Consider the following 15290-nt stretch of genomic DNA (forward strand, 5'->3'; position numbering starts at 1 on the left):
GAGATGGATTATTTGATCATTTTGCCGTCATACGTATTTCATAACCAGATATCTTGACAGTACAGTGTGAGTCGGTGAGATGTGATTATTCATGGTGTTATGACTTATGGTTTATCAGTGGGTGAGAGGCAGGGAGTGAAGCAGAGTCGTATCTAGGTTACCTGTCAGGAAATTAAACCTATTAACTGCTTATGTAACATGTCACACATTTGGCAGTGCGATGAACATGGGTTCTTATCCGATATTTCATGTGGCATAAGGCAACCCAGAGCCAGACTTTCGTTATGGTGGCATATTCTTTTGATGATTCTTGCACCACCTTGATCTGTGTATTAAACTAGCATTGCTAGTTTTGCTTCACTGATGCTCAAATTAAAGTTTTCATTAAAGTAATAATCTGTGATGTTTTCATATGAATAAATTTCTGTTTTGCTACTCTCTGTTGATATAACGCAATAGTGATTCAACCTCTAGTCAGTTCATGAAAGCTTTTACATTTGCTGTTCTAAACACCCAGTGTCAGGTAGGTCTTTCCTGGGAAAAATCCTCTGGCACACAAGAAGTAATGCATTTTAGTTTAGTTTAGTTTGAAATTGATAGATGAAGAATTGGGTAGTTAGCGTGAGCAGTGATAGCCACCATGGCTGAACAGACAAAGAAAAGAGAAACTCAAACTCAAACAAAATCCGAGGAAAAGACGTACCGCCCACACTGTTTGATTGACAGGTGATCTCTGCGAAGTGCAGTGCAGAAACACCACAGCAATGAGCGCTGAGCACCAAAGATGTCAACAAAAGAACAAAAAAAACAAGGATCTCGCAGATTACCACTTTAAAGCATGAATAATACTCTAATTATATTCTTAATGGGCTTTAATTCATGAGCTTCTTATACAGACATCTTCCATCATTTGTATTTTTCTGTCTCAAACTGGTCAAACAGTGAGGCTTGGAGGTGTGTCCAGTCTGCACAGTGAGCTGGACCCATGCCCGCACTAATCATACGGCTATTATGGCCACCAGTGTATCTCCATCCATGGTCTCTGTTCAGCTTTCCAGGAGCCATTTGTAAAGCAGCGGAGCAGGAAATGAGGTTGGTCTGCTGCAGTAACCCAAGCCTGGAGGATGTGCTTGAGGGAGCACCATTTAAGTCCACGCGTTGATCATGCAGGGTCCATCCCAGACGGGGAACGTGGGGGTCATTGGCGGGGGTGGGATGGGGGGGGGAGGGGTGATGAAAGAACTGAGATTCACAGTGCTTTCATAATGGACAGAGACATCAGTGGCTCCAGAGTTATTATTGGCAAAAAAGCGTGGTCCCCCCAGCCGACTGATTGATGAGCTTTTATGGTGCGGTTGAGACACTGGACCGAGCTCCTCTTTTATACTCTGTGAGAAATGAAATCCTCCCCTCAGCCATGTGATGGAGAGTATTTGTAGGGTGTATCCTTCTCCTTCTTTTGTAATGGAGACATTCTTGTAGATACTGCACACCATGGCATGGGGTTGCAGTTGTGCAGTTGCCGCTAAGCCCAATAGACTAAGATGCAATCACACCTACAGGATGTTTTCTTTAGTCCAAACCATAATGGAAAAGTTTACTTTGTTTGTATTTTTGTATTTGGTTCCTTTACGCTCTCACTGCCCAATAACAAGCGAACCAGGGCTTGTAAAAAAAAGTCATATGGACTCACAAGTAGCTAGTTTATTAGACAGAAATTTGGTAACCTGTCATCCTAAATTTTTAGAGATTTTTGCGCATTCTAGTCCCTGTAACTTTAGCTAAGCATGATGGACTTGTCTGCACTCTTTTCCATTAGTTACCTTGTCAGGTGATCATACCAGTTAAGAACACATGAAGAAATAGCTGCATATGAGCATCAGTTTGCGGTTTGCCCTCAGATGTCAGCATCTCCTTAGAGTCTAAGGAGATGTCTAAGGCTTAGACCCATAAAACTGCACATTTTGGGGTTGTTTCCTGCAGTTGGTATGATTGTGTTCTTGAGTGAACCGAGTGTTCACTGGGAAGAGAACTGAGAAATGTGCTTTCAGTCTTGGTCTTGGTTTCATAGTCTTTGTGCAGTTATTTGGTGCACACTCAAGTTCAAATGGTTCTCACCTGCCCAACTGAACCAAAAACATTTGTAAACATGAATAAACCGCTCACAACATGCTTGGTGTGAATGTGCCCTAAAAGATAAAAAAAAATAACTGAATGTTACACCTCCATTCTGACACCACAATCCAGAGGGAAAAGGCAAAGGAGTAGGATCACTTGATGTTTGTTATTCTAAGCAGATAATTGAGAAGCTGTCATCAATATTTCAACTGTGCAAGGCCTCTTAAGTGTGATGCTACAGGGCTCAACATTGCCTTTGGCCCACTGGCCCGGATATTTCCTGACCTCCGGGCCAATAGATTAACCTTTTAAGTAGTGCACTCGGGCCAGTAGATTTCAAAGTCCTAAACAGACAAAACAAACAAACAAAACTGCAATTTTCTTGCGGAAATATAATGGTACATTGTTGATTCTGACATTTATTGTAATTCACTATGAAAGTGATGACATCATTTTCAATAACAGAATGTGCATTTGGAGACATTCGGTCAGGTTAATTTGGTCAGGTTATCAATTCTTGGCCATTCATGTTTTTTGAGTCAGAATTAACTAATATGTCACTGGGTTACAATAGTGGGGCCAGTGATTTTGAAATGCCACTGGCCCAGCAAATTTACCTGAATGTCAAACCCTGTGCTACCAAATTGAGTACAACCTATTTTTTACATGCTTTCTCATAAAAATGGAGTCATGTTTCACTGTATAGTACAGAAACACAATAGACGTGAAAGGTGAGGTCAACAGACTGACCAACTGGACACCAGTAAGAACCTTTTTTAGTGATTGGATAGGTTCAGTAGGGGGAACAGGGCTTTCTAATGTAGCTCTCTTGAATTTCATCAAGTTCAACATTACGCTAGCATGAGAGAAATCCCGACAGGATGAATGTGAAAATAGAGTAACTACAAGCAGCTCTGATGCTATGATAATAACTATTGAGCATTTATTATATGTTAGACACAAGGAAATGTTGTACTGTCAGTTCACACGTTTATGCTTGGTAATGATAGCCAAAACAGCACAATGCATTGCTAGTCTCTTTCATAGGGAGAAATAACATGAGAAAATATAACTGTCATTAATTATTCTATTCCCAGGTATACACCTTGATGTATATCGAATCACGACTATGGAGGATAACTACAAGATCAATAGCTAATTTTAGGCTTTGTTGCATCCTGCCAGAACTATTATAACATAAAGCAAGGGGTTGAAAAACTTGCCAAAAATACTTTTCCTCATTTCAGCTTGAATTCAAAATGTTGAGTTGTGCTGGAACAACAATTAGATCAGTCTAATAGGCCTTCTTCTTCTTCTGTCTCCCTGCTTAGTTTAATAACATGAAGTTCAATGTCAGTGCAGAGAGGTCTGTCTCTCTGTGATGGATACGTGCCTTTGAGTGTTGCGGTCGCAAACTGTTTAAGGGGGAAACAATCACTGTGCCATCTGTTAGTCTGTATGAGGAATTAGCAGCTCCATTGCCACAGCAATCTGTTTCTGACAGTTTGAGCAGAATCAATAAATTACAAACTAAGAGTAAGTGATGGCTGCATGACATCTCACTTTTACAAAGGTTGACTTAAAGGATATAATGTAACAAAGTTTAGTGCTACGTGCATCGTTAAACTAATTGTGATGCATTGGTATAATTACTGTAAACAAATGAGACCATGGTTGAGACAGTAGCCTCCATGTCACAACAGTGAGACAATAGCGTTTCTCAAAATTAAGACTACATTTCCTATAAACCTCATTGCTTCCTGCCACAGAGGATGTTGCTACTTGCCTCTCCTCCCCCTCCCTGTCACTTGGCATGCTTTGGTTTTCTCTTTTGCTTTACTGAAGAGGATAAACCTGTTGGAAGTTATTTACCACTATCCGCCATTGCGTGAATCTCTGAATGCTTTACCTCTGTTTGCGCTGGAAGAAGAGCGCCCTCTTTTCGTTTTGGGCCGTAAAGCAATCCAGCAGATTCCCGTGAAATCTGACGCACACAATATAAAATGCAGTGTAGAGGCTGCCAATCGTCTCAGCGATGGTCTTGTTTGTTTACAGTAATTATACCAGCGTCTCAAAATCCATGTGGTAAAGACTTGTTGATGTAAAAATGCTACACACAGCAAATTTAATTTATTTGAAGTGAGTTTTAGGTATAAATAGAATCACCAGTCTCTAAGGTAAACTCTCAGCTAAACTGCCTCAGCCCCACAACAACTTATTCCCCAGCAGAGCCTCAGCATACTGTAAGGGGACACTGCTAAACGATTCTGAGAGTCATGGCCTGTTACACCTGACTCGCTCTTCGCCGGCGTCCATGCACTTGCCTGTTGTTAGCTTGTCATCTCCAGGCTTATTTATGGCAGCACCAGACTCATCGGCTCTTGGCTACCGGACATCCTCTCCGTAGCCACGACCATTAAACTAATTACTTGAGCCTAATAACTTTGGTATGCTCTGCAATATTGGGTTCCTGATTCTTGATCAATATTACATAGCTGAAGAAGTTGGGGCTTAAAGGAACTACCGACTGCTCTTGTTTACTAATGCTGTTGTCCAGAATTCATCCCCAAGCATGTAGATGCACTCTCAAAAGAGTAAGTATGTAACTGGTCTCTGATCTGTTCTGTAACTCAATATCTTACTGGTAAAGGCGGACAATGTTTTTGTATATACATTTTTTGGCTAGACTATAAATTTGTTCATCTTTTACTTGCTTGTGTGGTTTAGCAAAATGGAAACTTGGTTACTTCATTTGGCTTTCTTATTTGCAAGCTCTGGGAGTGGCTCAGTACTAGCGTGATGAGTCTGTGTGTGTGTGTGTTTACATATGTGTGTTTACGTGTGTTTGTGTGTGTGTGTGTGTGTGTGTGTGTGTGTGTGTGTTTACGTGCATGTGTGTGTAAATCTATGCTTTACCCTTACCATTCGTGTGTCTCTGTTCGCTTTGATCCTACTCACCATCAACCATCAAAGGTTAGTAAATGTCAATGTTGATATACTTGTTATTGCTAGGGTTTACCTAAATTTTGATTATCTGTAAAGACGCAGCATGGTTTATTATGTTCAGTGTGTGGAAAGATTGTTAGTATCAGTTGCTGGCAAATAATAGCGTCCTTACCTGCTTTGCCTATTTAAGGTTGTTGTTGTTTAAGGTTTGTGTCTGACACATACAGGTGGTTATTTGTATGCCGAGTTGTTTCCAATAGATACCATAGTAATACTTTTGACTGTAGGTGGACAGCAAGGCACAGAGCCATTTACATCGGATTTTTCCGGTGCCATGTAACATGAGGCAGATCATATCTTTCCATTAACAAGTTTGCATCTTTAGATAGTCTTAAAAACATCCTGCACAGCAAGAGAAAGTATCGTGCACATGTGAGCCAAGTACTTTGGCTTTTGACTGTGATGTGCCCAGTGAGGTAGATTATCTTGGCATGTATACCTGCAGCCTTCCGGTGCCAAGGTTAAGACGAAACTTTAACCCCCTCAACAGCCGCGCAGATTAGTCTCTGTCCATGTCTCTGTACGCTTTTGGCAAATGGATCTCCTGTTTCCCTTAAGAGCCTCGAGTGGCCAAACCTCTGTCTCATTGAGACACAACTCAGATCAAAGAGTGCATTTAATCTCATTACCTTTTTACTGCACTTTACTACTCTTTATCTTTGATTTCCAGATTCAAGATTTTCAAGACCTTGGGCTACTATAGGAATTGACCAAAGATACTTGAAATGCTTAGATACAATAAAACCTGAATTATCTGTTTCAAAGTACGTATTACATTTGAGCATATATATAGATACACACCAATTACTTGTACACGTGCAGTTCATTATTTGCACCTTTGTACACAGACTGTGCTAATGCCACATGCCTAAACAGCTAACTACAAGTGACAGCCAGCCACTGCTCCAGGGCAGATAAGGTTAGATAACCTCTCTCATACACATGCACACACACAAACAATACACACACACACACAGAATCATCGTCTCCTCTAAGGGGTTATTTCCTTGCAGCCTGTGCTCGTGTTGGAGGTGGCCAGTGGAAGTCCTTAGGTTTCGCCCTCCTGTCTCATGTGTCACAGCATGTTGTCACATATAGAGGAGGTGATTTATTATTGATGATGTCTGCAGGTTACTTAGGCACTGTACATTAGGCTAACATAAGTGCAATTACCTACATGTGGGATGCATGTATAGGAGTCTAATTACTCTGCATAGGCAATGACTGATAATATCTCAGCAAAATAATGTGTGCAATCAGAGTTTAGCACCAGTTTTATCTTGCTCTGGGGGGGATTCATTCATGTTCATTTCAACAGTAACTCAATCTGTGATTCGAATCATGATAATGTTCATAATTACTTTTACTGGTAAAATAATTGCTTTGGAATAAATGCAGTAAAATGAAGCACAGATAGCAGCCTGGGTAAGAATATTTCTTGAACATAAGCAATAACCCAGAAATGGCCACTGGTGATCTGAGTCCTAAAAAAAAAAATAAAAAGGAGGAATGGCCCCATGCAGTACCATATTCTTAGGGCTTCTAACCAGCTTTGCTTTGTGAATGGGCGTCTATATGGGGAAAGGCTCATGCTGCAACAGTGGCTAATTCCTGTTAATCCCACCATATCTCCTACCACTTAGAGATGGTTTCCAATGGCAGCCGTGGAGCGGGGGGAATTGCTAGTGAGATTAGCTCAAGTTAGCTCCTCCTCTACGGTTTACACTCACAGCCAGGCTAGCCTGTCACTGCTTCCATGCTAACCGTTTACACAGCAATGGATTAGTTCTTCTCTAAAAATGTCCCACACCATATTAAGAGAAAAATGTAAGTTTTTTTGTTTATTCTGCTTTTATTATGGTTTCAGTTTTGTGGGTGCCGTATGGAGACTTTGACAGAGTTGTGGGGGAACTGTGAAGACACAAAAGGATAACGTTGTCCTGAAGGATTTGTCCAAGGTGTGTTTAGAGGTGTTTGCGTAGTGTTTAGCAGACTTTGTGTTTTTCTTTATGTGATTATTTGGTTGGTTCAGACTAACTTACCTTTTCACATTTCCATGCAAAGGCACAATCCTTTGTCTTACTGTATTTGTCTGTTAGTGTTTATATTACCTTGTGATTTCAGACATACTGTAAATCCCACATCAGTGGTACAATTACACAAAAAATAACATGTAAGGAGACTGAAATTGAGACCCTGCTCTGATTGGCTCTGAAAATAGGAAACACCCCCACAAGAGTTTAAAGACAGGGTGTCAAAATACAGACATAACACACTAGCCCATTCTGTAGTTTTCAGTAATCAGATACTTCTCTATATCCAAAAATGACATCCCTTTTGCTTATTTGTGAAAAAGTAAAAGTGTAAAAGTGAACAAAGACATGTAGTTTTTCCATGATTTTATTTTACAAATCCAAGTTTGGTATTCATTGTGTTGCAGGACACCTTTATGACACAGAGTCTGCAGGGTTTGCATTGTTGAATGCGCATTGCCCATGTGCTTGACGAACAGATAACCATGACTTGAAATCAAACCACTGATTACTGAATGCCAGGATCATTGAGATTAATATTTTTTAAAAGGTACTGCCTGGAGGCTCAGCATTTACTATCAATATCCACAAGCTTAGAAAGCCTCTATATGCACCATTGTCGATGACAAAGCTAGACAAATCCCCAAATGATAAATGCCCTAGATTTCACCATGGGTCAGTCCTGCTCCAAATAAAAGTGATTAGTATCATCCAACACTGCGACAGTGTAAGCCGCTGACATTTGTCTGCATCTACTACCTAGCTACAGCGTGTTGTATTTGAGTATGTTGTAAAAACATATTTAAGAGCAACATAATTGAAAGCAAGAGAAGTCCTACAAATAACTACACCTGTTTGTAGAGAGTACACCCAATTTGTTCAGGAGATGAGGATGAGTCCTTCCAAATAAAGACTCATTTTGCAGAGAGTTGCTTTGTCTGTCAGATATTTTGTAGAAAACATCTTCAAAATGTATTTAGACTAGTGTTTTGTTTTTGTTTTTTTACACAAGAAGATAGTGCCCCTTAATTGTCTCTCCTCTTCTCAGTAATTGTTGTTACTGAAGTCAGGAATCCATCAGGTTTTGTTCTCAAACCCTTTGATCCTGCAGTGCGGCCTCTTATATTAACCTCAGTAGTCTCTGTCCACTAACAGAGAGCCATCCAATACAACTAGGCTGATAAATGTAAGGGAAGTAAGGTTGGCTCATGTTCATTGACTGCATTTAAGGGTCTTTTTATCTAGATGAACATCTAACAAAATGGCATCCTGTGTGTTATATGATTATGGTCCTGGCAGGTAAAACAGTATAGCTCTTCTCTAGGCCATTTTCCCCTTTACTGCCCCTGAGTTCTTTGTTGGGTGTGTTCTCACCCCACATGCCAGTTCACACAATGTGTTTGTGGGTGCTAGAGTGAGAAATTGAGCCAGCTAATTATATGTCTGTGCCATCCTATTTCTACTGTAGCTTATAATGATTTGGGGTAAAGGAGATGTTAGCCAGTAAAGTCACATAAATAATATGTTTATTTATGTAGCCCTATATCACAAGCAAGTACCATCATATACATACTATTTCACTATATACTCTACTACATCATATATACGTACATACTACATATACTACATCATGTACCTACTACATACAGTACTGTGCAAAAGTCTTAGGCATCCTACATTTTTTTTGGTATCAATTTTGTCTCAGATGTTTATTTGTTTTCTGCATTAGTGTGTTAGTATATATATATATATATATATATATATAAATATATATGTATGTATGTATATTTAGAAACCTTTCATTTAATTATTTTTGAAAGCTTTATGGAATTTTTTTTTTTACATATGCCTAAGACTTTTGCACAGTACTGTATACATCCTACACAAAAACACACTAACACCTATGGACAATTTAGAGTCTTTAGTTCACCTGACCTGCATGTTTTTGGTTACTATCTTATATTGCCTGAGTAAAGATAGGCACATTAATTCATTAAGTCTAATACAATAAGTCTCCTTGTGCCATGGTTCTTCACTAAGGGATTCTGACACAATGAAAAAAGAAGAAATGTTCTCTCCCAACCTCATCTTACAGTGTCTCATGTGCTTGTCTCTTTTAGGAGATCTCTCCTGAAGATGTTTCCACAATCAGGGAAATCGATTGTCTTTGACAACTTTCCAGATCCCACCGACGCGTGGGAAATCATCGAGACAATCGGGAAAGGGACCTATGGGAAAGTCTACAAGGTGCTCAACAAACTTGATGGAAGTAAAGCAGCTGTGAAGATACTGGACCCCATCCATGTAAGTTGTGTTTGATATCTGAAAAGTCCATTGCGAATGCATTTTTATTTAGTATTTAAACAAAAACTGGCCCATAAACAGAATTTGTATTACATTATTTCCATGATCTTGGACAGCTCCGTCAAAATTGAAGTTCATAAACAACTCTACGGAGAACCGAGACTTCAATCTGTGATGTTAACAAGAGAAAAACTGATGACTTTATCCCCTGGTGTGAAAATATCCCCAGAAAATCACTCTGGGTGCTGTTACAGTCCCTGCTGTAACTGGTAAATGATTTCCTGTTCATGCTGTCCTGCAAAGGCAAGAGGCAGCAACTGTTCAGAGTAAAAAATGTCTTTAAAGTTTTCATTACTGCCCCACAAAATGGCTTGTAAGAAGTTGTTCTAAAATGTGGTGACTTGTTGACTCAGTAGGAGGTTATGTTTTATCCTCTTACCCACCTCTGACCGAACGCTGACATACAAAAATTACAAAATCTCATTTTCAACCAAGATTGAAGTTGCTGCCTTTTTCCTTTGTAGGGCTGCATGGCCATTGGCTTAGTCTTATGATGACATCACAGGCTAGAATCTTGTCTTTGGTTTCTATAGCTTCAGGAGAGACATGTTCATCTTCACCAACTGATTTCTGATTTCTCCATGTTTATAGGGATAGCATATGTGAGTTCACCTATACCAGCCAAGACCTGTTAAATAAAAACAATCGAAATCTTCCTTCTAACCCCTATTTGAAAAGATAGAAACGTCAAAGGGATCTCAGGGACTCGGCCAGTCAAAGATAGTAGTAGTGAGATTAGACAGTTTAAAGGTGCTACATGTAGCATTTTTAAACATCAATATATCATTGTCAAATCAGTTGTGATACCTTGGCATAATAAGCAAATGAGGGCATGGTCGACACGATTGGCACCGTCTATCTCATGCCAGCGATGGTGTTAGTGTTTGTCAAATTGTCAAAATTAGGACCACATTTCCCATAAACACTGTTGCTTCCTGTTGCAAAGAGGATGTTGCTGCTTGCCCCCCCCTCTCCCTCTCTGGCATCACCACACGCATGTTTATTTGCTTTACTGAAGAGGATAAACCTCTTTCTGAGACTCTTTGTTTTGAGAAGCTTTGTTTTGTAAAGTAATCTCCCTTTGTTTACGGTCATTATACTAATGTTTCAAAGTTCATGTGGTAATGATTTATTGATGCTTAAAACGTTACACGTAGCACCTTAAAATAACTATTTATTTTACAAACTCAGTCAAACATTTTTACACATTGTGGCTCTTGAAGGTGACAAAAAAACATTAAAAAATTACAAATTATTTTAAAATTAGTTTTAAATGTGCGTGTGTGGGTGTGTGTGCCCCCCAATATCGCCCCAGTGCCACCCTGTGATGCTGAGTGTGACAGGATTTTCACAGCGGTATGGTTTTCCCCTTTGAATCAACGCCAGTGTTTTTTGTCTGTTATATTCAATTGTTAAACCCCTGATTTTATTTAGGTCCAAATATTCTGTTATATCAGAATTTTGTCTAGTGTATTTCCCATCTTCCGAGGTTCAGGTGGTTTTCACGGGTTTTGGACAGTGTCCTTCCTCCATGCCATGCAGGTGTTGCAGTCAGTGCATGTTAATGCATTTATATCAGCTGGTGGTGTGTTTGTGCCCTTGGCTGTGGCACTGGGAGGACATGTCACACTCCTGTAGGCCTAAACCTGTCACATTTATAGCATCTGTATTGTAGAGATTCAGACAGCAGCACAGATTAGATCAGGCCGCTTATTTTGCTCTGTCCCCCTTTTCTCTTTGTTTCATTCTGGCACTTTGTGAAGCTTATGGAGGTTTACTTTCAATTTTTGTATATTTATATATTTATATACACTGCATATTTCTACCCACCCACAAATTGCACCATTTCCCTCTCAGCCTGTGATACCTTAAACTTTATTTTATTCTGTTTTGTTCTTTCAGTCTCTCTCTGCATTTCTGGGTGCACACAACAATCTCTGAAAATAGTCAAAATATGAATAGCTCATTTTTGTACACAGAGCAGTTTCATCAACAAATAATCATCCAAAGGTTAATTATGTATTCTTGGATTTTCCAAACTCATCTCTTACTCTGAAAAAAAAATGTTTAGAGTAGGATGACACCATGGCAAGGGAAACAACAAAAAGTAAGACAAAATATTTGTTTTGCTAATTTTGAAAGACATTTGACCCTCATATAGATATGAGAGATTATTCATGTAGATAGGAGGGATTTTGTGATATAAGCACTACAAAAATCTATAACTTTTGCATTATTGTGTTACAGTAGATTGTTTTTTTGTTCATTACTTCAGTCAACAAATTAGAAGAAAGTTATGTTTTCACCCGTTTGTCTGTTTGTTAGCAAGGCATCTCAACAAGTAATGACTTTAACTGAGGCCCTTATCCAGTGTTACATACAATGAGTGTAAAATTAGAATAAGCTCCAATTCCTTGAAAACAACAAATAGTAAAGAGAGCAAGGGTCAGAGCCATAGTGCCTAACCTAATTCTTGTGACCCTACAATAATCATGTAAGAAAGCCTAGTCAGGATAATGAAATTTGAGCTAAATAGGAGTAAAAAATCTCATACAAGCATGTTCATACATTGTAGAGTTAACACGTTGTGAGCTTAGCGACTGACTCATTATCCAAGATAAACATCTCGCTGCTCTGCTTCTGCCTGTACACAAGCTCTTTAGTAAAAGGGTTTCTTCTAACTAATCTTCCATCTACTACAATGAGCAAATTATCTCAGCAAATTGGTGCTGATGAATAATCCATTGTCAGTGGGAAGTACCGTGGCAGTAATGTGATAATTTTGGGTTTCCTTGCTTGCTTAGGGTTTCAGCATTGAGCCAAAAACGTTTGACACCCCTTAGTGGAGAAGTTTGAAGCTAAATTTGGCCTAGACCAAAAACCCTTTGACTTCCATTGGAGAAACATGATGTTATCTGAGGTATTGAGAGACTGATCCACCTTTAAAGGCGATTATTTATTTTCATTTAAGTTAGAAGATTTTTCCTATTACTGAACATTTTCTTGTAAGAGGTACTAAATGATTGATATATTTTGTTGATAATGAAAAAGTAAAAATGGATTTATTTGTTGTATAACACTTTATTCAGATTAGGAATTTAGAATAACAGTAAAAGGTCATTTTTATTCTGATTTGACAACAACAACGGAGGTTTACATACTTTCCATTGCCATGGTACTCCTGCATTTTAGACTAAAGAACCTCTAAAAGTTTGAACAATTATAAAAATTAGTCATCATTAATTTCATATTATGGTGTCATTGTCTCGAACAAAGTGAAGGAAGATGATACCTACTCGGTTGTCTTATTTTCAAGGTACAATGAACTCTATGGCTTATTTAGCAGCTCTAATGAGGAGCCATTTTCATCCATTAAATCCAGTCCTTGTGTTAATAAAAGTCTCATTAGTCTTCCGAGAGTTTGTTAGTGTTTCTCATTATTGAGAAATGATTATCTACAGGCCACTGTCTGTAAGGAGCTTCATTTTAATCATTGGGTTGATCAGTTCTTGTATACACCTTATGTACAACTCTATTGAAAAGTCTCTCTGCGCGCTTTGTTTGATTTCAAGGCATTTGTGTTTAGAAAGCATTTCAAAAGCATTTTCTTTAATTTATTTATTAAATGTCAATGCCATCTTAAGTGAAAAGCAGACCTATGAAGTCTTTAAGGCCTTGGGAAGTCTCAGTTTATATTGCTGTGGGCTGTTGCTCTGCTTTGAAATAATTTTTATCATGTTACCTTTGTATCTTGCAACGAGAACAGCTCCCTGGGAACCCAAAAGATAGTTTAATCTAAACACAAACTTAACACATACACAAATGCATATTTTGTGTTGAAAAACTGTTTCAACGTTGCATGCCAGAATGCTGCATGCCCAGAATGTGATACAATTACTTAGACACAAAGTAATGAATAATTAATATCTGTGGTAAATATATTCCTGTAGATCTTTAACATTAAAGCTGCACTAGGCAAAGGATTTATGTAAAAATTCACCCGTATTATCAGCCTAAATCATAAAGTGGGGCTGCAACAGAGAAAAACGTCCCATAATTCCTATTGAGACCTAGTAGATTCATGTTATTCACCCAAATGAAATTCTGATGTCAGGTATGGACACTTCACATATAAGTGATGAATTAAAACTTAATAGCGAAATACAAACTGTCTCCTAAACAGCAACGAGTGCACGCTCCATCCAGAGAAAACTGAACTTGCCAACATTAGATATTTTCCTCTCTCCTCCCTTTGGTATAAAGTGATCACAGACAGATCATGGTTAGTAAACATGAGCGTACTGTATGCAGTTTACTGACGTCACATTAAGTGATTTCTGGGTGTTGTTAGTTAAATTTTGTCAGACATCTCGCTGCCATTGGGGCATGCAAGACATGCAGAGTTGCCAAGTGCAGCTTTAACCGATGTTTGTCCTTGTTTTGCAGGATATTGACGAGGAGATTGAAGCAGAGTACAACATCCTCAAGGCTCTGTCGGACCACGCCAATGTCGTCAAGTTCTACGGGATGTACTACAAGAAGGATGTGAAATGTGGGGATCAGTTATGGCTCGTCCTGGAGGTAGGAACCACACATCATATTTGAATAGAATGCAAACTGTATATTGGCCATGCTCCATACTAGGGCTGAAAGATATTGACAAAAAATCGAATTGCGATTATTTGACAGAATATTGCAATTGCGATTTAAACTGCTATTCATATTATCACAAGTTTTTCTTGTCCAATTTTTAGAACTTAAAAATTGTTTAAAGAAAACTGATTTTGTAAAATAAAAAATAGATGTCAGTGTGCAGGATTTACTGAGTTTGAGTATGATGAAAGGTTGTCACCAATATTGTACTCATTGGACCAAAGATTACCTGCAGCACTAAAATACCTTGTTTACAAATATCCATTTTGGACGCCTCTCTCTCTTAAGCAATTAATTGCAGCCTCTGCGATTTGTAAATTGCAGACGTTTATGTTGCGATTTCGTTTTTTTTTTTATTAATTGTTCAGCTGTACTCCATACATCCAACTGAGATCTTAAACTCACATTTGTCTGTATACTCGGGTTATACCGGGCAGACAAAGAGCTTGTACGTGCAGATTAAAGGTCCAGTTGTACCTCACGCAGGGTGTCTAACCAGGTATACATAGTGGTCACCAAATCTGGCCAGGGATTATGTAACAGTTTAAGCCACCACAGGCAGTCTAGGCCACCTGGGGGATTTGGTAGCAGGCCAGTTAGCATCATGGAGGTGGTGGGGGTGGGGGCAGCTCTCGTGTTGCGGGCTCTACCTGCGTCCGACTGAGAGTAGCAGAGCGGGGATTTCAGTTTTCTGCATGGGCCTTCTCAGTGAATTAGTTTAGACACCTGCTCTAGCCTGGCAGAGTGGAGCGTAGGCTTAAATGTCTCTTGTTGTGTCTATTTGATTTCTGTGGTTTGGGTGATGAGTAGAATTGGCTGTAGCATTGGCTTAGTCATTATTAATGAGGCGAGTTTTTTGGGAACACTTTTCCAGTTAGGTGGAAAAATGCAGCACTTATACTCTGAAGTTGCTCAATTTACTATCCTTTCTAAATTGTTGATTGAATGTAGTGTTGAATGAAGATGATAGAATGATGAATGAATTCAGTCTGGAGCAAAATTTGCCTGACTGAACAAGTCAGCGGCATTTTACTTGGAGACAATAAAAACACATACTTTCTTGAACCTACTGGTGTAAACAGGAATGACTAGTTCCGCTTGAAAATTGTGATATTT

At 39.0% G+C, this 15290-nt stretch overlaps 1 protein-coding gene across 1 annotated transcript in view; it reads left to right on the forward strand.

Moving 5' to 3' along the window:
• The first annotated feature begins 9278 nt into the window (after positions 1 to 9278).
• The window catches only part of myo3a (myosin IIIA), a 61090-nt gene continuing 55078 nt past the window's right edge, over positions 9279 to 15290 (forward strand). The window contains exons 1-2 of the mRNA XM_071895409.2: positions 9279 to 9461; positions 13968 to 14102. Of these exons, the coding sequence (XP_071751510.2) occupies positions 9294 to 9461; positions 13968 to 14102 (303 nt within the window). The 5' untranslated portion in view covers positions 9279 to 9293. The remainder of the gene's footprint in view (positions 9462 to 13967; positions 14103 to 15290) is intronic.

Source organism: Centroberyx gerrardi, chromosome 22 (assembly GCF_048128805.1).
Source record: "Centroberyx gerrardi isolate f3 chromosome 22, fCenGer3.hap1.cur.20231027, whole genome shotgun sequence".
Lineage (NCBI taxonomy): Eukaryota > Metazoa > Chordata > Actinopteri > Beryciformes > Berycidae > Centroberyx > Centroberyx gerrardi.